The sequence below is a fragment of the Anopheles ziemanni genome, chromosome 3 (assembly GCF_943734765.1).
Source record: "Anopheles ziemanni chromosome 3, idAnoZiCoDA_A2_x.2, whole genome shotgun sequence".
In the NCBI taxonomy this organism is placed as follows: domain Eukaryota; kingdom Metazoa; phylum Arthropoda; class Insecta; order Diptera; family Culicidae; genus Anopheles; species Anopheles ziemanni.
Window position 1 is genome coordinate 26637525 of NC_080706.1, and position 22756 is coordinate 26660280.

General features: G+C 47.0%; 4 protein-coding genes across 4 annotated transcripts; 3 read left to right on the top strand and 1 right to left on the bottom strand.

The window, feature by feature from the left end:
- Window positions 1-898: 898 nt before the first annotated feature.
- LOC131287422 (dual specificity protein phosphatase MPK-4) lies at window positions 899-2595 on the bottom strand. Its single transcript, XM_058316470.1, has 2 exons — window positions 1358-2595; window positions 899-1268 (listed from the first exon to the last, which is right to left on the bottom strand). Exons 1-2 carry the CDS (start codon window positions 2466-2468, stop codon window positions 1165-1167), a joined length of 1215 nt encoding a protein of 404 aa, XP_058172453.1. The 5' UTR covers window positions 2469-2595; the 3' UTR covers window positions 899-1164.
- Window positions 2596-3359: 764 nt separating this feature from the next.
- Window positions 3360-4343, top strand: LOC131287048 (calcyclin-binding protein). The gene is made up of 2 exons (XM_058316064.1): window positions 3360-3398; window positions 3474-4343. Exons 1-2 carry the CDS (start codon window positions 3375-3377, stop codon window positions 4161-4163), a joined length of 714 nt encoding a protein of 237 aa, XP_058172047.1. The 5' UTR covers window positions 3360-3374; the 3' UTR covers window positions 4164-4343.
- Window positions 4344-4447: 104 nt separating this feature from the next.
- On the top strand, window positions 4448-5175 carry LOC131284431 (uncharacterized). The gene is made up of 2 exons (XM_058313289.1): window positions 4448-4731; window positions 4791-5175. Exons 1-2 carry the CDS (start codon window positions 4448-4450, stop codon window positions 5173-5175), a joined length of 669 nt encoding a protein of 222 aa, XP_058169272.1.
- Window positions 5176-5546: 371 nt separating this feature from the next.
- LOC131286371 (DNA repair protein complementing XP-C cells homolog) lies at window positions 5547-8948 on the top strand. Its single transcript, XM_058315318.1, has 3 exons — window positions 5547-5721; window positions 5792-7832; window positions 7910-8948. Exons 1-3 carry the CDS (start codon window positions 5552-5554, stop codon window positions 8831-8833), a joined length of 3135 nt encoding a protein of 1044 aa, XP_058171301.1. The 5' UTR covers window positions 5547-5551; the 3' UTR covers window positions 8834-8948.
- Window positions 8949-22756: the final 13808 nt, after the last annotated feature.

Here is a 22756-nt window from a genome sequence, read left to right on the forward strand (position 1 = left end):
TTGCCTTCCGTTAAATAATTTCTAGTCATATTACATATAGTTTTAGTGACCCGTTTTCCGTAATTTTCGTACTGCCAAAGGTACTTATACTTTTGAAGTGCCGTACTCAATGCAACTCATAACGAGATGGCGTATTATTTTCCAATAGTGAAGCTCGTTTAAGCCCGCCTAAGAACCCCCGTCCATATGCTTGGCCGCATTTTGGCCATCTTTTTGTCAAATTGTTCTGCCTTGCGTTCAGTTATCATACTGGTACAGTTTGTACTTTTCAGCACATGCACGCATCAACCGAGATGAACAAGACCACCGAAAAGTATAATGACAACAGAAGCAGCCTACCGGCCGCATGTGGCGACTTATGGAAACACGTAAAAAACTCTTTACTGATAAGAATCAAGGTTCCGCTTCGTGTACTTCAAAGAATGGTCCCCATAGGAGTATTGCATCTTTTTTGTTCGCGTGAACAAACCATTCGCCTATCGTTGGAGGAACAAAATCGATTTAATTTTCAATCCTTGCCCTTCGCGGAACGAATAATAGTTTCCGAGTGTGCGATTCCCACTCATACATCCTTCCCCGCCGTGCCCAAAGGCCTGTTACCATTGTCATTGCCATTGCCGGCGGGTCGATTGTATCATCTGTTAGCAGCATCGCGCGCGTTTGGGCGAGTGCTGGAAAATACGTCCATTGACCTATTTTTAGTAGTCCTCCATCGATCAACGGGCGAAACGACGTGCGAAACGTTTTGGTTGCGGTGGGTGGGTGGAATGGTACGTTGTCCTACACTCCCGTAGCAAGCTTCCGGAGCATGATGAGGCGAGATTGATCTATCTTCTCTGTCGGCCTTCCATTTTCCAGCTTCACTTGGGCATCCTCCTTTTCCCTCAGCTCATTTGCATGCTTTCTTTTTTCTCATAGTCTTCACTATGCACTAATCCTTTTTTCTGCCTTTAGCTTGGCAACGCGTACCCGGCCATCAGCTTGCGGTGGCCGATGGTTATAAATAACTCAAAGCACCGTGACGCAAATGGGACAACTAATAGATATCATAATAAATGATGATGACAATAAATACTGAATGAAGCGTACCCATGTTTCCATTGTCTTTGGTTGTCGGCTGGCGTCAGTGGGACTAGGTTTATATCCAAAGTTTTGCCATCGTGTTTACACCGTTACCTGGACGTTCTGAACCACGGTTGAATATTCCGTTTTCGAGGGAACGAGATAAAACGCTGGGAAAATTTCAGCACCGCATGGACATTTAGTCGCTGGAAGGATAAAGTATAAAGGGAGAGAGTGAGAGAACGTGGAAGAATTGAGTGGTCATCGATTAAACATGCAATTATCAGCGACTTACCCATAACCCAGTTAAAGCTTCCCAGCTTGACGGTACATTTCGGGCAGTACAAGCGTCCCTGTGTATTACGGTAGATATCCGTCATCCAGGCGAGTGGTTCGATGAAGAAAATTTTGCTGCACATCGCAGTATCCTTCTCGGACGAACGGTTGCTATGCTCGCTACTGATCGAACTACGACGTAGCTGCTCCGTTAGGTCATTCATCCCAGCAGCCGGTGAATCCGAAGGCATGCTATTTTCTGCTGCCCCTTCCGCTCCATTCGAATCCACCGCTTCGTCGGTGCCCACCTCCTCCAGCGTGGCTTCCGGTTCGCGTCCAACTTTTGCCGGCGATTGGGCCACCATGGCTGCCTTTGGTTTGTGCAGAAGCAGATTGCTTCTGGTAGCAACGACACGGCGGCACTTGCGACACCGGTACACGTACGGTTCCGGTGATTCCTGCGTGACACCCGGATCCGCCTTTACCACGTCCATGCACTCCGTGGGAAGCCGTTTGGCTTTGCGTACATTATCACCGGCCAACCGCAATCGGAACAGCTTGTACCGTTCGTTGGTCCGATCGATCCGGTATGCCATACGGGCGTACAGCTTCAGCTGATTCACGAAGCCCGGGTTGGGCATCACGAAGCGCCGTTTCGCCTTGACGCGCTGAAAGGCGGCTTCATACCCGAGACGATACTTTTCCATCAGATACGCGATCACAATCGTTGCACTACGGCTTACTCCAAAGTAGCAATGCACCAGCACGTGCCGGCCCTCGGCCAGGCTGTCCCCTATGAAGCGATTGGTGTCCTCAAAGTGGCGTATCAGATCCTCCCGGGGGACATCCGCCGCTTGGATATGGCGAACGCGCAGATTCGGGTGGTCCGTGATGTGCACCGGCAGGGGAACGGAATCGATGGACAAGATGCTCTGTATGGCGTGGGCTTTGAGCGTGCCAACGTCGGCCGCAGCCGAAGCATTACCCAACCACAGTCCGGGCTCGATTTCGTCCAGGCTAATGGGACCCGCGTCCAGGTCTTCCCGCGTTAGCACGGCCGCCGGGTCCTTGGCGCGCTTAACACTGGGGACTACCTTCGTCACGACCGCGATGCCCTCGTTCATGGACATGCTTCTGCTCTGACCTATCTTGAACGACTGCCGCTGATGTTCACCGAAAGGTAACCAAGATGACAGCGCTACGCTGGGCACTGGCGCACTGATGACTAGATTCCTCTTGAAAGCAACGATAATATGAATTCCTGAGTACTAGGATGACCTCGTTGAGGCAGAGCAGCTGGCCAGAACTAACAGAACTGTTCGACGAAGTGAGCACGCTCTATGTAATTAGAAGAGAAACCACTTTCAAATCGTTTGCTGACCACGTTACCAGATGGCTTGAATGGCACTTCAAGGGAGAAGTAAGCACTTGGCTAGAATTTGATTACACTATTCTTTCTTTTACTTTTCCAGCTGCCTCTTTAGTATGCAGATGCTGGGAGTAGTTGCAAATACCAACAAGTGCCGAGCGTGCTGAACGTTTGTTTTGTTTACTTTTGCTGTGGTCGCGAGAAAATCGATGCAAGGTTTAGCGTTTGACGTTTGGCTGGTGTTTGAAGCGCGGGAAAAAGTCCAATGTTATTACTCACCAGTTCACGATAAAAAGGTAGAATTTGTTGAAAAATATTGATATTCGATAAACAAACTAATCAAAAATTAAATAATCATTCGATTGTGTTTGCTATGTTCCAGCGAAAGCGAAAGCGTAAGAAAACATACGATAGCGAAACATGAAAGTTGTAGCATTGGAGAAGGTGTGCCTAAACATCGCGGCGATAGAAGCTTCCCGAAAAGCCCAGAACAACATTAATGTCAAAACTCTACGGAAAGTTTGATTCATTCAAGACAAAACGTGAAACGGAACAGATAGAAAAGGGCGTGCAAAGTGTCTAACTAGGAATCACATTTTGTTTCTTTGACTACTTGCAATCTAGTTCGTTCTATCCAACACAGTGCACGACTATTTTACAGCCAGCAATGTCTCGTGAAGCGATTGAGAATGTAAGTACGGGGTGTGTCTAGTGAAAAATGCCGAATGTGCTACTATTGTTGTGCGTTTCTCCTTTGTCTCGATAGTTGACGCTGGATCTGGAGGAGATGCGAAAGTTGGCCGGAACTGCGCAGAGAAGCCGGGTGCAACAGATGCTCGCGATAGATATACGCAAGCTGGAAACGGATATCCAGCGCCAGCGGGATCTTATGGCCGCCCAGGCCAGCAGCGAGCAGAGCGTAACGCGCCCGGTACAGACCCCGGTGTCCGCGCCGGGTGACATTAGACGGTACCAGGTGGAGCTGAAGGAATACGCATGGGATCAGAGCGATAAGTTTATCAAAATATTCGTCACCGTTAACGGCGTGCAGCAGGTGCCGGAAGATAACGTGAACGTCGAGTTCACAGAAAACTCCTTCCAGCTGGTTATCAGCGATCTTAACAATAAGGATTACATTTTCGTGGTAAACAATCTGCTCAATCCGATCGATTCGGAAAAGAGCTACCGCCGCGTAAAGTCCGACATGGTGGCGATCTATTTGGCGAAACAGAGCACGACCAAGTGGGCACACCTGACGTTGACGGCGAAGCGCCTGCAAGATCTTAAAGACGAGCGAATGTCGGACGGAAAGAAGGGGGCTTCCGATGATCCATCATCCGGACTGATGAACATCATGCAGCAGTTGTACGATTCGGGAGATCCGGAAACGAAGCGTATGATTAACAAGGCTTGGCACGAATCGCAAAACAAGCAGAAGACTGCACCTCTGGAGTGAAATCAACTGTACGGGAAGGGCAGCCTGACGAGAATTATAAGTCTGTAGTGTGCTACATGTTTTGCTCCATTTCATACTGGTTAATAATTAATGGCCAATGCGTAATATTCCTAAGTCAACGTAAAATAAAACCTTTAAATACAACATAAAAACAAAGTAGCTTGTGAGTATAGAGTTTAAAAAAAAAAAGATCAAAGTAAACATTCATGTGGCGGACGGTGCGTTTGCTCAGAAACGTTAGGATTACCTTTTGGAAAAGTCGTGTTAAAATTTAAAGTATAAAAATGGCCAACGAAGAAAACGGAAACAATTTAGCCGAGGTTCAAAACGGAGAAGAAATAGTTGAACCAGTTGTATCGAAAATGTCCGAGCTCTCCGGACGCTTCGTGCCAAAACTGTCGACCATTCTAGAGGAAGAAACTGTCCCTGATGGTTACAGAGCCAATGAACGTTTTGAATTACTGTCCCGACCGAAGACACATCATTTGCAAGAAACGTTGTCGAAGTATGGACAACATTTCAAATCAAAAGACGTCCAGCGTATCCAAATGCAGATTCGTGAGCGAAGGTAGGTGTTTTAAGTCGATCTCACATTGGTATTTGATAAAGAAATGATTGATTTCGCAGAGGGACGATTCCAATGCAGAAACAGGCTATTGAAGAAGCCGGTGTTAAAAGAGGATCATCGAAATCCCACGAGATTTACCAAAAACTTCAAGCTAAGCTCCGAAGAGTTGCTTTCGACGCGTTGACTAATAAGATGTTTGAGAAATTACCTGAATTAATACTTTCGATGGAACGGCAGGCTTCAGAACCACTGCCATCCGATACAAAATGCCTGTTGGAAACTCTACGAAGTACATTGATTTATCGACTGGGTGAACCGATGAACGACCATGAGGACAGAATGTTTCAGCATATTTGCTTTGGGCTTACAAAATTTGTGGAAAACATTATTGAGAGTGTTCGTCAAAACCAGCCACAGGTGGAAACAGAAAGCAAAACTTGTTAATAAAAGCCATGAAAAATAACATGTATTTGTAGCAAAATTTTCTAGGCAAAATATTTGTAAAATAAACTCGTAATGTTGAAATTTGAATGCATAAATTAATAGTTTCTCGATGTTTCCATAATCTACAACGGGTCTTTTAAAAGTGAATATTGCAGTTTCTTGTAGTTTTCCAGTGCGCATCAAAGTACCCTGTTGATGTTGTTTGTTTACAGTTTTCATTAAAAGTCTTGCTTCCAAACTGAGAAGATCGCCGGAAAAGCGCTCGGATGCTGTACGATCGATTGAACAACCATTTTATTGCGTGTGTAGTGTTTAGTGAATATTTGTTTACGTGTTGAATTGTTCCCAACCTGGTAGGGGGTAAAGTTGTTTAAAAATGGAAGCTGGGGAATCATACACAGACGTCGAGAACGAGAATGCTGAGTCTGAGTCAGTAGATGATTTTTCCGTCAGTGAAGATGAATGGATGCCAGATAAACTGGAATCCCCACAAGCAGCTAAAAAAGGTCTAGCGGATAAACCCAGTAAAAAACGGACAAAGAAACCGTAAGTGTAATGAGGGCCAGTGTTTTGATTATTGCACAATAACCTGTAACCATAATGTGTGTTTTTGCAGGACAATCCCTCTCAAACCGGCACGAATATCGAGGAGGATCGCTGCGAAAAATGGCATCACACTACCCGAGGAGACGGAGAATGAAGCTAAAGAACAACTATCAACAATCGTTGCTTCTTCGAGCGAGGACGACTCCGACAGCGAGGGCGGGAAGAAACCACCCAAGAAATCAAAGCGAAAGACTGCCCGTACAAATGCACCTGCCAAACGAAAACCTGCCAAGCGCAAAAAGGACCAAGTTGAGATCGACGAGGAACCGATCAAGTTAACCACCTTTACCGTTGAACAGCTGTACCGTAAATATCGGCCAGATCTAGCGCATCCTCTACCACAGTCGGATAAACCCGGTCCTTCCAAACAATTGAGTTTAAAGAGAAGCGACGATAATGGTGATAACAGGGATTCGGAAAGTAGTGGGGATGATTATCTCGTAGACCCTAGCGAGTTGGATCTCGATTCGGAGTTCTTCCGCCCAACGGAGCAGGAAAGCGAGCAGCGGAAAGCGGTGGATTTGTTTTTCGACTGTAATGCCGGCGTCGAGTTGACGGACTCGGAAGATGACAATGAAACGGCGGAAGCGATGGTAGTCGGCACGGCAAGGGACAACCAACAGCTCTCTACCGACGTGGAGATGGGCAAGAAACTGATTCAGCAGATTAATCAGTCCAGTGAAGCGTTTGTGCAAATGATGCGGCTTGCCGAAGCTGCCACATCAGTCGTCGCAAAACCGTCCGGTTCCTCGAAAGACGCAACAACGAGCAGAGAAAATGGAAAGCCCTCGTCGAGTAGTTCTCCGGAGGACATCGATCGACTTTTAGTGACGGGAGAGAAGATACCTAATCGTGGTGGGAAATCGCTTACCACAGGATTTGGTCGACAAGACTTTGTGGCAGTGCCGCCAAGCAAGGCGACGGTAGCTTCCGATGCTCCGAAGGATGTCGAAATAACGCTAAAGCTAGGTCCGGAAATTGGTAGCAAAGGACGCCCCCAGAAACATACCTTCGATGTCCTGACGGCATTGAAAAGGTTCATGAATCGCGAAAAACGCAACAGTCAGATCAACCTGCATAAAACGTCCCTTCTCTGCTGGATCGGTCACGGGACGTACGTGAACAACGAGCTCCGGAAACCATCGTTGATGCAGTTTGCCCGTAAAAAACTGCTCCCCGGCGCGATGGGTCAAACGAGCAAAGTGTCCCGGCCGAATGGGCTCACTAATTTACGTTACTTTCAGGAGATAACACGATACTACCGGCGCACAATCATGCTGAAAGATGATACGATGTTCTACCGCCAGCGGCGTCATCCGTTGTTGGGCAAGTTTCTCATATTTGCCATCGCCAAGAAGGCCGCTTACTGCAAACGGGACTACATTCTCCTCTTCGTGCTGCTGCTGCGTACCCTCGGCGTCCACTGTCGGTTAGTGATTTCGCCGGCCGTACCCCCGAAGCAAATTCCGACCGAACAGTTGTACAAAATGAACCCCCGTACGCCGCGCGAGATGGCAATGGAGCGTCAGCTGTTGCAAGACTTCCGACAGGCACCGCGCGAAAGTATGGTGTACGCGGCGAAGGAAAAACTGCTTGCCCTTATCACGAAACAAAAGGCCACCGCTATGGGCAGGGGCAAGCGGAAGTTGGGCGGATTTACCGTACCGCAGCTCGACGGAGGAGCCGACGAGATGGTCCCACCGAGGGAGAAAAAGCTAAAGCTAATGTCGGCATCGTTTCTGAAGGCGGAATCGAATCGAAAGCAGGACGAAGTTCCATCGTCCACCGCGAGCATAGGTGACGTGGACGATATCGACGACGAGGTTCGGCGACGTCGGGAACGAATACTGGCTGCGTATCGGGCGAGGGCGGAAAAATTTGGGCGCAAAAAAAAGTCCGAGAATGCCCGGAGCGGTGTGGAAACGAAAAAGAAGGGAACCTCAAAGTCGCCTGGAGTCGATTATTGGGTTGAAGTGTTCTGCGAACACGAAGACAAATGGATTACAATTGATGTGTTAAATGGTAGCGTTTATAAACTCGAGGACATCGTGGTAGGTAACTTTTAAATCGTTTTATTTCAATATAATATTGAACTAAGGATGGTCCGTTTGTGTTGAAACAATTTTAGAAACAAGCAACTCAACCGATCGTCTATGTGCTGGCCTGGAACAACGAGGGCTCGATAAAGGATGTGTCCCCTCGGTACATCTCCCGGTTCGGCAGCAAAAAGAGTAAGCTACGAGTAGAAGACGAGTGGCTCGAGCGGGCATTGCGTCCTTACCGGGGAAAGCGCACCAAGCGCGACATCATTGAGGACATTAAGTTCGATCGGCTACTGAACAAACGGCCCTTCCCGGAGCAGATCAGTGAATATAAAAACCACCCGCGGTACGCCATAGAGCGGTATCTGCTGCGAAACGAAGCAATCTACCCTCCCGATGCGCCCATCGTTGGCCGCATCCGGGAGGAACCAATATTCCTGCGGGACTGTGTGCATACGTTACACTCGCGCGAATCCTGGCTGCGCCAGGCAAAGACCGTCCGAATGCACGAACAACCGTACAAGGTGGTGAAGGCGAAAGCAAAATACGATCGGTTCACCGGAACGGCCATCACCGGCCAGACGATGGAACTGTTTGGATCCTGGCAGGTGCAGGACTACGAGCCACCCGTTGCCCAGGATGGACGTGTGCCGCGCAGTGCGTACGGGAATGTGGATCTGTTTCAACCGTGCATGCTACCGAAGGGCACTGTCCATCTGCAGCTGCCGGGGCTGAATCGGATCTGCCGGCGGTTACGGATCGACTGTGCGCAGGCCATCACGGGGTTCGAGTACCGCAATGGAAGCTGCCAGGCCGTGTACGATGGGTACGTGGTTTGCGAGGAGTTCCGTGATCAGGTGCTGGACGAGTGGTATCAGGAGCAGGTGGAGCTGGACCGCAAAGACGACGAACGGCGCCGAAAGCGGATCTATGGGAATTGGAAACGGTTGATAATGGGATTGTGCATAAGGAAGAAGCTAAAAGATCGATACAACTTCGATAACCTGTAAACATAGTTGGTAACCATAGAAATTAATTCATCGGAATATTGCAAGGATGGATTCAACATTGAAATGAAACATTTCAATGGAGGCGCCTGGTGTATGAAATATTTCCTACGATAGCCTGACATGGAAAACCTTTTTGTTGTTTGTACATATAATAATAGTAAGAGTGCATCGAAAGCATGTTTATTCCGATCTTTTGTCATCCGGTATTATTCTAGAAAAAAAACCACCGTGTATTACTCTGCTATCGAAACAATCGCACAGCCCGAGTTTGTAATTTAATGTTATCAATAAAGAATCGTCACGTTTTGGATTACCGTAAGATTCCTACCATGTTGAGCGTTTCGTTTTCTGGTGATTCTCCGAAACGAAATTCGATATCGAATTCACCGTCTCCTTCTCTCCACCTACGTTCGAGTTCTGTTCCTGATGGATACCCGTAATAGGAGTAGACGTCCTAATGGCCTTATCACACTGGTCACCAATGGTGGCATGGAAAAAGCACTGGATTGTCAAACGACCATCGAAAACGAATGACATTGGAGTGGCTGGGGGTCCGTTGGTGAATGAGCTTGCCCGTATCACCGAGCTGTCATTGTGTGGAGTTTGGTGTATCTGGCATGTTAAGCTTGATTTGAAAGTGATTCATGTTTTTTAATTTTGTTAATAATCAATTATAAGCATAATAAGATTATAAAATTTCGGTATTTTGATCTTAAACTGCCGAAAACCGCATGAACCGAAAGTGAATTATATAAACTCCCACTCCCAGGTGGCCTGCCTTATCACACTACCAAGACGCACCAGTATGTCAAACTGGATGCCAAAACCAAATTTTGACAGTTCGGTGGCTTTGCAAAGCCACCATTGGTGACCAGTGTGATAAGGCCATAAGGTAAGTTCCAGTGTCTACCATAGGTACGATAAATTGCGTCCACAGCCGTTTCCAAAGTCAGTCAGGTGGAATGTCTAGCCGCGGGTTTTTGGTACGGATTGCCGGTATCTGCTTGCCAGCCTTTCTTTTTCCAGGAAACGAAACCGATTCGTAGCTTTAGTGCATAAATCAATGGAACGGTGCGAATAGTTGGCCTTATTTATTATTTAAGCGTAGCGTGTTTGCTCTGCTGCTCAGCAGAATTCTTTGTTTGTGGTTCCCAAGAAACGGGGGCCCAGCAAAGCTCCAAATTAAATGTGCTCATTAAATTAAATTTAAAAGACAAAGTTTTAAGTGACGGGTGCGAACACGAAGAAAGCCGGGCCCGTTGTCCGTATTTTCTGCTGACGAATTATCGCCATCGAGAAGCTCGAAGAAGGATTCGACGGTCGGTAAGCTCTCGAGTCGCAAATGGGCAGATTTATTCGAGGAAATTAACAGAAAATTAATCTCACTTTGTTCGCTGCCGCGGAACGATGGGGTTTCGCTTTATGACGATAATTTCTCCATTCCTTCGCGATGCCGCGCATTCTCCAAAACAGCTGATAAGGATGGGTGGACTGCTTTCAACGCGTAAATTCACCACTGCCGGGTTTAATCTGTCCCTTCACGACCACTCGATATCCGTTCGGGGCGTCAGAACTACGCTCGCAACAATCGGTCCCAGGGTTGCAGAGCACTGGGCGTCCAGAATCGATCCCGGCGTGTACGTCAGCGTTGTCCATTGGTAGCACGAGCCGCACAAACATAATCCGATTCTCGGCCGTTCGTCCGATCCGTGCAGGCCGTTTTCTCGCAATCGCTACAATCCATCTTACGAACTCTCTCCCATTGACACCGGAAGTGCCACATCGGATGTTCGTGTTTTGGGGCTTCCTTTGTGGCGTTTCCTGCATCCGCAGACGAAGCTGAGAGGATAGGCTCCGGTTCCGGCGAATTTTACGAGCGTCAAATGTTCTGCACACGAAGCAGAAAGTAAGGGAGGCAAGAATTATTCCTGCGGCCAATCTGCGGCCTGTTCTCCTAAAGACGCTCCTTCAAATAAAGAATTAATAAGGCAATCCCTCCCAATCCTTCCAGCGTTATGAATCCGAGAAATCCCATCAGCAGATTCACTTTAAAAATGACCGCTTTGTCGTGTGCCCTTCCTTTATGCCTTTTTTTTGCTTTCACCGTGGCTCGTGGCCATTTTGATGGGGTTTCGTGATAAATGGAATAAATGATTAGATAATTTGCAGCGATTCCGAACGCCTCGCAGCCGACCAGACACGTTGCCAGATTCGGATGAAATTTATTTAATTCGCTTCGTTAGCTTCAACCGCCGACGTTTCGTGTCCGCACGTTGTCCCTCATCTCGGCGTCTGTTCGACGTCCGCGGATAGGGGCGCGCGGATGGTTCCGTCGTAAAAGCCATTTCACCGTCATCCGATTCGGGCTGTCGATTGGCTTCGGGATTTCAGCGCGAAAGCTCCGCGTGGACATTGCTTCTGCTTCCAACGAGGAAGGACTTCAGCACCGCAGTGCTTTAGTTCGATCGAAACGGATTCCTTCCGTCCGGGAGCAGTTTCCGGTGGTACTTTGGGTTGGGAAGCGACAAGACGCGCAGAACATTCGGTAATATTTCAATCGGAATTCGACGAACGTTGTCTGGAAACCACTTCGGCTGGTCATTGAAGGCTTCAGCAGCACTCCAAGAAATGAGGACTCATGCTGTTCAGTGCTCAAGAAAACAAATAAAAACCATTAAAAATACAATCTGTGCAACGAGAGCTTTAGGGAAATAAAGTAATAGTAGACATTTTTATTACTTGCTGAGGGTTTTAGCAATATTATAATTCATACAACGAGGCGCATAATTTATATTGTCGTTATAAATCTAGTTCCCACAATCTGGGCTAAGGATTGTACATTTTCAGATTATAATTTCAGATTATAAGGAAAAGTATAACACGACATAAAACAAAACGTTAAATGTTTCCGAGTCAACATTAATAAAAAACCAGACTTGAAAATGAGTCTTTAGTTCTACCATCAATCTTTGAAATGTAGATATTTTCCTAATGTTTATGTTCAGCATTTATTTTTTCCAGTAATCTTGTTCCGTGATGAACATTACGAAGGGCAGGGTCTAGCCATAAGTTTAAATTTGATTAAAAAATAATCTGTTCGGCCTGTGCTGTCCGTAGGCAAACGGATCATTGAATTGAACCGGCATTTTATGGCAACATGATAAGGGAGATCACAACCACCATTAGCGACGGTGCGCCAGCGACCGACCAGAACGAGAAACCCGCGGGGCCACAAATTTCGACATCGGACAGGTTCATGTCATTTCCCGTTGCATGCGGGTTGCTCTGATAAGGGAGTAAAACCCCCCAAATGGGAAAAAGGGTACACGGGTGATGGAAATCCTGAAAAAAAGCAAACAAAATGCGTTATCCAAAAACCCAAAAAAAGTTTACACAAACTCGAAAAGGATGGGGTGGGCAGGCGGGTGAAAAGGAGGGGAGAAATCCTCACCTCGAACACCGTTAAATTGCTTCGATAATGCAATAATGATTAAATTGAAACAAATGAAGGGTGAATTTTGGTATTGTGCCGGTTTATTCGGTGATTTATTTTTGTGTTTGTTCCGTCGCTATACGTTCTTGCCTTCGTATGGGGTTTAAATTTCATTTTCCCCGCACCCCTTTTTCCGGTGGTTTATGGCGGCGATTTTTGTTTTGCACTCCACCAAACCGATCGATTAATGTCCGCTGATGTTGTGCGTAATTGTACTCGTGTGGTTATTTGCTTTCCCTCGCGGTTTCCGTAACCACCCCAACCCCGTGGAAGGTGTGGGAATGGATAATGAAAAGGCTGGTTTGTAACCAGCTAGCTATCACCAGCTTTATCAGTCCATGTGTCAACTATTTTTTTCCTGATTTACACAACAGGTTTGATATTTTGCAAGTGACCTCAAGTATATTATTGTTTAGTTTTAATACCTAATTTCAATTAGGATTTCACATTTATCTTATTCCAGGTTTGCAGTTTTCCATTTTAAAACTCTAGCGATGATGGCCAAATGTCCAGTAAAAAAAGGATATTTGTATCCTTCCATATCCTTTCACCAAATGTGCGGTTCGGTGTTGCGGCCAAAAACACTATTAGCGCTCGATAAACGGCAGTAATGAAGTGCCATCGTAAAATGATGCTATCCATTATAACAATAACAGTAATAATGATAATGTTAAAACGATGATTATATCCGAACAGAATTCGCAATTTTTAAGTAGTAAGGTTCGCGTATAATGCGGTTTGCCCCGCGGGAAATGCCGGGGGAAAATGTCGGACAAATGAAACCGAAACCGGTCGGTTGATCCATTCTTTCGGTTCGATTTTTCCATTTGTCGAGTTTGTTGTTTTTTTTGCGCTGAGTTTTACATCAACCTCGGTATGCTTGCCCGCGTGCCCGCTCAGTGCTTCCACCCACTCCAACGGATGTGGGATGGCGGTCAGGGGCTGCCTTGAAGTGAAATAAAATTTCCATCAAAGCCGCACCCCATTTGTGCAAATCGATGGTTGCGAGCTTATTTTTCCGAACAGTCGAACAGAGAAAGAAAAGCGAGACAGAGCCAGCGAGAGGGAGTTTATTTTCATCCACGCATTGTTATCGGAACCGCAACAAAATGGAACCTAATGGAGTCGCTCCGTCCACGGGCTGACTTCGTGCCGTGCTTTCGATTGCCCACGCCACCGCCCTTGGTCGGGCAGTCAATTTGGATTATTGGTTTAGGAGAAATCTAGCACCCCAGCGCAGCCGGTTGGCTAGCTTCGGTCATCGCGGGTTACGCGCTGTGTTTGTCTATTTGGTTTTCCGTACGCCGCAGAACCATTCTACACCATCGTGATGCAGCTCCCCCAGGGGGGGTCGGCACGTGAGGGACAACTAGAATCACTTTCAATCGTGACCCGTGCGTGATGCAACCAATATTATTGACCCGCCGACAGCTACACCGAGTGACTGGTTGCCATCGTCTGGTTGCGAAGTGAGTGCTCTATCGTTTTCGTTTAATTTCAATCGTTTGCTTGGTCATCTAATGATTTCGCAAGAGTGTTCCTTTAGGCGAAATTTGCGGTCGGTTGAAAGATTTCAAAGAAACTTTGAAACGCTACTCGTCTAAGAAGAGCTCCACAATGAATTTTCATTCGCAAGATTTCCCATCGTCTGCTGGCATGAGTCGTTGGGAGTTGAACTACTGATACGGTCTATAAACTTTTCCATTTTGCCTCCCGCTTGCAAGATCCATGATGAACAAATAAAATAGATACAGTAGAAAACTGCAACGAAAACTTAAACGCTTACTTCCAAATGATCCACCCGCCTACTGCAAGTTACCAATCGTTTGAGGATAAATACTGCAGAGTATCGCAGTAGCCTTTGATAGAGCATACTCCTCAGCTACCATCGTGTGAGGTTGCAGCAGACATCATCTACAGCTTCCAGTAGGCAGGTATCAGGTTTTGCTTCGTTCATCGTTGCCTCCTGAAGAAAATAGTTGTCGCTTCCAGTTCCCTTTCGGGTGCAATCTGAGTCGAAGCGATCGAGAAAAACCCTACCCGGCGCATTCCACCACTCGTGCCCAAATCTGCCACCTCGTCACACCGTGATTCCACCAGATATTTGCTGGTAAGTGGTTCCTTTTCTCCGTCGTTTTCCGAATCCGACCTCCGAGGGAGAAACTTCCAAATTGACAATTTATTACTTCTGATAGCACAATATTTGCGAAAGCAATATAAGCTCGGTGGGGCGAGATGTGGGGGAGGCGGGAAAATGTGCTGTGCCAATGCATACCTGTCCTCCCTGCTGGGGACAGGTTAAAGGAATGGCCAATCGTTGACTCTCTGCTCGCTGGTGTCGTGTTCGAGCAGCAGACTGTTTTGGATCGGATAGAAAATAATAAAACCATTAACAGCCCGTCCACCGGGCGGCGGAAGATTGCTTGGGCCAGAAGAATGGCTCCTCTCGAGTCTTGATTATCCTTTACGTATCGTCCTTCCTATTTTATATATTTTTAGGATCCAAGAAGCCACTACTTCAACCTCCTCACAAACCTAAGGAGACAAACACTCCGCTTGAAGGTTAGTCAGTGGAAAAATAGTGGAATCGAAAGAAACTATTGACAACAACAGCTTGTAAAACCTGGCCGACCGACCACCCGACTCCTGGGACCTTGCCCCTCCCCCGAGGGGTCACGATTCGTTCTTTATTAACTCCACTGTTTTATGTCGTTTCCTTGGCAGCGCGAAACCCATCTCGATCTTGACTCGGCCCTCGAAACCAGTGTCCCCCGGAAGCAGAAGGCAACCGACGATGGCAACCCGGTCCGTCCATTTCATCGATAGTGGAACGATTTCGAAGCAAATATTTACCCCGACCCGCTTCCATCTGCCGCTGTTCCTGTGCCAAAGTTAGTGAGAAAATTATACACCAGCTCCAGTGGCTGCTCGTAAACCCTCCCTCCGCACGGAAACGAGGTTTTTCCTCCGTCTGGCTGAACCATGCTTTTCCTTTCGCTATCCTTCGGCGTTGTTTCGACTTTTTGATGGTTTTATTTCTACCGTTTCGGCTGCTGGGATCGTCATTTGGCACTGTATTCGTATCGCAACAATGCTTCGCCGGTCCTATGCGAGCCAAACAGACACATTCAGCTTCGGATCGGTGTGAAACTTAGCGTAAGGATGTAGGCAGATGAGTGAGGAAGTCGATGGAGTTAAATTGGCATAAGGTTTGGATGCACGACGGAGGGAAGCAGCGAAAACAATTGCCCAAATCCACCGGAAACCACCTTTCGGTCCGGAAAACCAACGGGGGAAATGGTCAAGGAAGCGCTGCTCGGGATGGAGGGTGCTGCCGTACAGCTTCGCTTTGCGGATGGAATTGACCCTTCCGGACACCAGCCGCCTCCCCGTCCCGTTTGGCGTCTTTTCCAGCCGGTTCCGGTTGTGACGAGAAAGTTTACTTTTCTCATTTACTGGCTCAGTTTGTTTCGTGCGGATTCCGGTTGTGGATTTGCCGAATCCCGCCTCGCTTCCGCCCCCGGCGAACGGCAACCGGAAGGGCAACGACACTGATCGATTCCCTTGCCCGGAGCGGCCTTTGGGTGGGAGAGCTCGTGCCGTTTCTGACGTCAACAGGGCCAGGTTTTCGCCACCGGCTTCTGTTTGTCATTTCGTTTCATTTTCCGAAAGGTGTGCAACCGGCACAATGTAGCGTGGAGGCATTTGGTTCGGCGAACCGGAACTCGGCGGAGCGCTGAAGCGCTAGACAAAGTTTTATTGCACATCTTTCTTTACCTCGGGATAAACTTTTCCCTTTCGGTCGCTCGGTTTTGAGCGTCAATTTGTTTCCGCTTTCCGGCGCAAAAACAATGTCCCGGAGCCATGCGGTGCCTAGTTTTGTACTGGTGTTTTTTGGGCGGTAGCGCATGTGTTGGATCTAACTCGCTTCCGTTGCCTGTAGTTTAGAGATGCAATGATTTTGAAGATGAGATGATCGAAAAATGTGTTTTTCAAAATATGAACCATAAAAATTATTGATTCTATTTAAACACTTATATATTCATTCCCTATTTTTGTTTTGTTGTCGGTTATATTTTCAGAACTACAAATAACAAAAGATGCTGACAAGAGACTTACTACATCGTGTCCTAAAGAGTTGCAACGTGTCTCGTTACTGGAACGTATGCGAAAATATCATATAGAGGAAAAGACGAAAGGTAATGTAGATAATATTAGTAAACTGAATTCAGTTTAAATAGTGTTAACATTTTTCGGTTTATAAGATATCAACATAAAAATACAGTTTGAAGTCACATTTTATTCCACACATCTCTTGCTATAATCCTGCAGATTTTGTTCCGCTTCCGGTAGCTTCAAATCCTGCCCATGCGTGGCTTCGCCCTTTCCACTTCATGCCATCGACCAACGACACAATCGCATTGCAAGGCTCTGCCCTAGCTCGCCGAGAAGATGCAGCTACATCCAAACGTCTCCGCGGTACTGTTTGGCCTCTTGCGGTGCACGGGCGAGGCTTCGGAACGTCCTGCGGTCGGCGCGACGTGGATACCGCTGCCAAGTTCGTCGGAGCCAGCCTGGCCACGATTGGCGTGGGAGGTTCCGGGCTCGGCATTGGGACGGTGTTCGGTGCGCTCATCCTCGGCTACGCACGCAACCCGCCGCTGAAGCAGCAGATTTTCTCCTACGCCATCCTCGGCTTTGCCCTATCGGAGGCGATGGGTTTGTTCAGCCTGATGATGGCTTTTCTCATGCTATTCGCATTTTAGTCGTGGAACAACTGTGCTTGCTTTGTGATGAAAAGATTAATAAAATTAGTTTGATCCGGTCTCGATAACCGAACCGATTGTGAACCTATAATTATTGCGCTATGTTTCGAATCCTGTCGAAAACATCAATGATCCACCCGTATAGCTATTCCCTTCGTCCACTTGCTGCATCCCTTATGGCACTGTACGGAAGCTAGTTGCTTTATTGAACACGATTGAATTTAATAGCTGGCGTGCGGGGCTTTATAGGCAATTTTGAAGTTTTTATAGCTCGTTTGGCAACCTTCGCTTCCACCTGCCGACCTGGCCTCGGGAGTTATTTATCGTACCCGACGGTGCCCATTCTTCATTGCTCAAAATTGACCGAAAGTCGTGAAAAATAAACCGTCATCATTAAAGCGGCACACCAATGTAAAGTAAACCGCCGTATCGATACATCAACCGGATGTACTTTGCGTTATGGCGTTTTTCCCTTGAACGACCGCCTGGTATTATCTGGCATTCGGTTTTGCGGGTGAGTTTTTCCGAGGCAACCGGAGTGGAAAACGGGAGCCGATAACAATGCCTTCCAACCGGGTTCGTTACTGGAAATTCGAAGAAAAGGGTGGCGGAGGACAATAAATTTGAAATTCCGCTCGTAAATAGGAAGCCTCGCGCATTGTACGATACCGTTCGATCCAAAGTGTTCCTGCTAAATAAGTTTTGCCCTAACAGTTGGCGGTAACACGACGACTTTACACTTTTTGTGCGCGAAATTGGTTGAATTTTACGCGCTTCTCAGAAGCGGGCTTTACTAAAGGAAGGATTTGATTTATAATTCCGGAAATGTACATTGAACATTACTGTAGAGTTATTTATAACAATGTTCCCCCCCAACAGTTAATAAATAAAACGAACTTTCAGTTCACTCATTCTGATCATCATCTTGTCCACCAATCTTCTAGATTCGATCGCCCATGACAGGAAGTCGGCGAGCGCTAACCAACCAGGCTCCCGTTTTGCTTATCGTCGAAAATGGCCACACTGTTCGAAGTCTTCGCTGCGGGACAGCCGCAAGGATTGGTTCCTTCCACCGGGCAGGTAAGCCACGAACAAACTAACAACAAACAACGAACCGAACGAAAAGCAAGCGGCGGAGGGTTGCTCGAGCGAAAGGATCGGCCGACCTCGGATACCTATAAGTCCTACAGGCGTTTTTTCGGTCCCTACCGGCCGTTCCGAGGCGTCTCACGTGCGGCACTCAATCAAATTTATCTAAATTTTTCCCTTTTATTACCGTTTATGTTGTATCGGATATTTTTATCACTCCCCACTGACAAAAGACGGGGGGGAAAGTGTGGACACGGAGGAGGAGAAGGAGAACATCTACACACCGTCGGCCGTGCCAAACCCGTGAAAAACCCGTGTCGATGGCGAAGTGGATTTAGCAGACGAAAATTCTTTCCTTGAAAGCTCACTTCCGCCCCGTGAAATTGGAAGGCGCGTGTCCTTTAAACAAGTCGCTGGCGCAAAGAAGGCACCGGAAGGGAAGGAGGGTGGGTTGGGGTAGAGGAATGAAATTTATATCCACTTTCCAATGCTCTACACCCCAGCCTGTGGCACGAATTTCGAATCGATATCCATCATCTTTCCCGGCACGCACTCGTACGCCCGGGCCATACCCACACGGGCGGAACCATTTTTCCATCTCGAGAAAGGGGATTTTCCACAACGCCTGGCAGGGCACGCATTCGCAGCCAATCGGCAGCTAGCTTGGGCGCCTTTTCCTTCGTATCCGTGTGCTAATGTTTATCACCTTGATCCGATCGGATCCGATTGCTTTTGGGTTTCCCGGCCTTTCCGGTCCGGCTCAGCTCAGGAGCGCCCTTTCCGCTTCGGCTTAGATCTTTTCGTCGAACACGCGTGGGTAGGTCCACTCCTCCACTCCTTGGAACTTCTTAGAGCCTAGAGCTTCCCCAGTACGCGTGTTCCATTTTCCACCACCTTCATTGTGGGCAAAATTTGATCCTTTCTTATTCTTCTGTTTTCTTCCACCCTCAAACCGACATTTACCTGCCCACCACAATGGCGAAAACCGTGGCGACGATCGTCATGCTGATGGCGATGATGATGATGATGATGATGATGATGATGATGGCGATGCTGATGGCATCTTTGCGGTAGATATCGATTAGGCGGAAGTATCGCCGATTCGGTCAACATATCAACAGGTACCGGCGGACGACCGAGTCGCACCTTTATGGGTAGGTTACCATTTTCCTCCACCATTTTTCCTTACGCCATGCGCTGTCCTTTCACCCATCGTGCCGTGGGTTCTTGTTTAAAGAAAGAAATATAGGGGGGTGAATGAGAAAAATCCAACCCGCATTATCAGGTGCAGGATGGTAAACCATCCTTATCTTTCCTTTCATTTTCAAACAAATGTAAACGAATGGAGTCCGGGAGAAAGAACAGGTGGTGTTCCATTGGCAGAAAAGAAGAAACAGGGGAAAAAACGGAACTGTGTGAAATCGAGAGGATTAAGGTTTTTCCTTCCACCGAAGGGTGGTAGGGAGAATGCTGTCGATGGTGGTACCGGCTTTGATTGGTAAAGCTGTTCCTCAAATTGGCAGCGATATGATGGATGTGGAATATAAATAAGGGAGCGAAGCCAAGTGCGCGCGGTGGTTCGTAAATGTGTGAGTGGTGAATAAATTTAGGAAAAGTTGGCCCAAAGTGCCACGAGTTTAGGCGCGTTTCCCAGCGGTTGGGGTGGGAGTTTTTGGGGATCATGATTTAAGACTGAAGTAGGTTTGGTAAATAAAATAGAATAGGGGTTACTTTCATTCTTTCTTCTTAGCTTCGCACGAGTTCAGGGATGATCCGGTCGACGGAAACAAGCAGATCCGAACTGGTGGTGCTTCATTTACATGGTTGAAAATTGACAGTGCCGTGTTCATGAATTACCAAAGAGTGGTTGTTATTTAATTGTTTTTTATTTGTACTTCAAATTACTTTCCTTTTTAACAACGTTCAAAGTACTATCACTTTATTTACTGGTCGTTGAAGATTCGTCCCCAGCGGGGTGTTATTAAATATTAAACACGTCTCTGGGAAATTGAAAAAAAAGGCAAGTGGGATTAAGCAGCAATAGGATCAATTTTCCACCTGTTCCACATCCGTAATGCGTCATAATCCTCTATAAGGATTATCGGGGCGGTATTTCTAGCCCCCATGGGAGGCCCGCAAACAATTGTACAGCGGGCTATTTTCTCACCTTCTCACTTGATTTCTCACTCCCGATTCCGTCTTTCTCGCGTTCTCTCGCTTTTCCAGCCCCTGCCCAAATCGTCCGGCCATCGTCACACGGGGGCGTTCGAAGCGGAGTGCTTTACGAGGACCTCCGGACGACTCCGGACCCGACCACGGAAATGCATTCCGCTCGAGCGGTCCACTACGGGATCAACATTCCGATGGAGATGAATAAATTATCACATCCGCGCAAACACTTTGTCGGTAAAATACGGCCCGGTAAGTATTATTTATGTTCAAACGTGTATATATTTGTTTCGTCCCGTGCTTCGGTGTGTGAATGGTTCCAATTTTTATTTTAACCTTTATTTACTTCCACTTTTTCTTCCATTGCTTGTTTGCCTTGGTGTCACTAGAATTTCCTTTTTTTACATTGCTTCAACTTTGCATAAAAGACTGACGACGACGTGGCCGAGTGGATAAAAGACCTCCCGTAGGTATGTCTGGGTTACCTGTAAATCGTGATCTCTGAACACATGTACCGTAAGCCAACGTTTCCGTTTCCGTATAGTGCTTTATTTTTTACTTTGGTTTATTACCTGAGCCCAAAGCCAACGCTGCCGGAAAGACCGAGGATGGCAGCTTTTATAATGCGCACTGCTTGTTTCGGTATGAGTTCAAGTGTCCCATACTCCATTTTTTGCTTCTGATTTTTTCTGGAGATTCTTTATTCTTTTTGACCAGCCTTTTTGTTTCGTTGTCTATCTGAAATACATTTACTTCCAGACGGTTCATAAAACTTTGCATTATTTCAGCGTTTGTGTCTGCCTCGGTTTGTTTACCATTTATTTATGCTCCGTTGCGGGGGCTTTTGAAGAAAAATCTTGGCTTGGGTTAGCTCTCCAAACCGGACGGTGCAAACGGTGAAATATAAGCCTTGCTTTAAATAAATACCGCGTATGAAAAGGATGAGAAACGGTGCGAAAGCATAAACCAACCGATGCTTTATGTGACACACGATACGGCGACGCCGGTCTGTAAATGGTCCTGTGTCCGAGGGGTTTCCCGCTGTGGCGGGGCGGTGAGAGAAAAGCGAAGCTACATGCTTCTTCTGGCCGCTGGATCCTTCCGTGGGATGTCGAGGGAAGGAGTTCGCAGAGAAGGAAAGATTATTTAAGGGCGATCTAAGCTGATTGGTTGGGTGTGGATGGGTGTGCCTTATGGAAATGGAAATGTGGAACGGTATCGCAGGGAGGAGGCAACAAAGAAAAAAAAAATACTGAAACCAAACGGCAGAGAAAAACGTTGGGAAAATCCCAACGCCGGGGAATAATGGTTCCCGGGAGGTGGCTGCGCAGATGTAGATCTGAAAGAAGCCCGGCGAATGATTTATAGCCGGAGCGGTATGAATATGAAAGCATTCGTCGTGTGTAACCGGCCGCTGTACGTGTGCAACTGTGCGTGCAAACGTCAGGCCACATGTACACACATCATTGAACCTATTGAAAGCCGGTTCTGAGCCCGAGTCACGACCCGTCTTTTCCTCGGTATTTTTTTTTTCTTCGGGAGTCCCAGCCCGGGAGACGTCGGGAGAGGATGCTGGGAGCTGGCACTGTGTTGGCGGAAAATCCGCCCCGAGAATGCTGTGAAATAGATTAAATAGCAGCTCGGCAAGGAACGGGGATCGGGGCCGGTGTATCACGAGCGGAAGCGGAAGAAAAGAAGCCTTTGCAAATAAAACATTCCCGGAAGTGATGATGTGTACGGGTGCAAAGCGATGCGAGGGAAGCGATGGGTGGAAAAAAGGAAAGTGGAAACTTTGAAATTAGAACTGATTGTATGGTCGCTGGCCCAGTTGGTGTTGGTGTGCGTTAGGATGTGCACTGAGTGACATCCTTTTCCCTGTAAATCGCTCTCCAGGGAACGGTACAAGGATCATGTCGATGACAACATGTTTTACAATAGAATATTTTAATCAAGCAAAACGTTGTTCATATCGCATTGTCTTTGAACAATGGAAACTAAGGGTTTCTTTTTGTAAGCTCCCTAAACATTACATGTTGATGTGTTGTACTAATAATCCATATTGATATGTCGCTTTTTAAATCATAGAATTACATCAATCTTGTTGCTATTTCTGATTAATGATGATGGTGAGGTCCGCCTCTAACCCCAACATAGGTTTGAGAATGGTGGATTTATATTAAAATATTTGTCAAGGATTTGTTAAGTACATCACAAAATGGTCGTATCAAAGTGACCGTCCACGAAATAGACCATTAATGCTTTCCAATGTTTTACTTTCTTTGAAAATAAAAATAGAGAAAAAAGCATTGAAACCCTGGGCCATCGAACTTCGTGACGAGGAATCCAATCCCATGCTTCTGAGCTAATGAAAGGCACCATGCACGCATGCAAATAAATTGAACTTCA

What these genes read in the sequence shown, in the direction of transcription:
- LOC131287422 (XM_058316470.1), bottom strand. Translation starts at nt 2,468, where the DNA reads ATGTCCATGAACGAGGGCATCGCGGTCGTGACGAAGGTAGTCCCCAGT. An exon ending in AAGCTTTAACTGGGTTATGG is followed by an intron (nt 1,269 to 1,357) that starts GTAAGTCGCTGA and finishes TTATCCTTCCAG; the next exon opens with CGACTAAATGTCCATGCGGT.
- LOC131287048 (XM_058316064.1), top strand. Translation starts at nt 3,375, where the DNA reads ATGTCTCGTGAAGCGATTGAGAAT. An exon ending in CTCGTGAAGCGATTGAGAAT is followed by an intron (nt 3,399 to 3,473) that starts GTAAGTACGGGG and finishes TTGTCTCGATAG; the next exon opens with TTGACGCTGGATCTGGAGGA.
- LOC131284431 (XM_058313289.1), top strand. Translation starts at nt 4,448, where the DNA reads ATGGCCAACGAAGAAAACGGAAACAATTTAGCCGAGGTTCAAAACGGA. An exon ending in ATGCAGATTCGTGAGCGAAG is followed by an intron (nt 4,732 to 4,790) that starts GTAGGTGTTTTA and finishes TTGATTTCGCAG; the next exon opens with AGGGACGATTCCAATGCAGA.
- LOC131286371 (XM_058315318.1), top strand. Translation starts at nt 5,552, where the DNA reads ATGGAAGCTGGGGAATCATACACAGACGTCGAGAACGAGAATGCTGAG. An exon ending in AAAAAACGGACAAAGAAACC is followed by an intron (nt 5,722 to 5,791) that starts GTAAGTGTAATG and finishes GTGTTTTTGCAG; the next exon opens with GACAATCCCTCTCAAACCGG. An exon ending in ATAAACTCGAGGACATCGTG is followed by an intron (nt 7,833 to 7,909) that starts GTAGGTAACTTT and finishes AAACAATTTTAG; the next exon opens with AAACAAGCAACTCAACCGAT.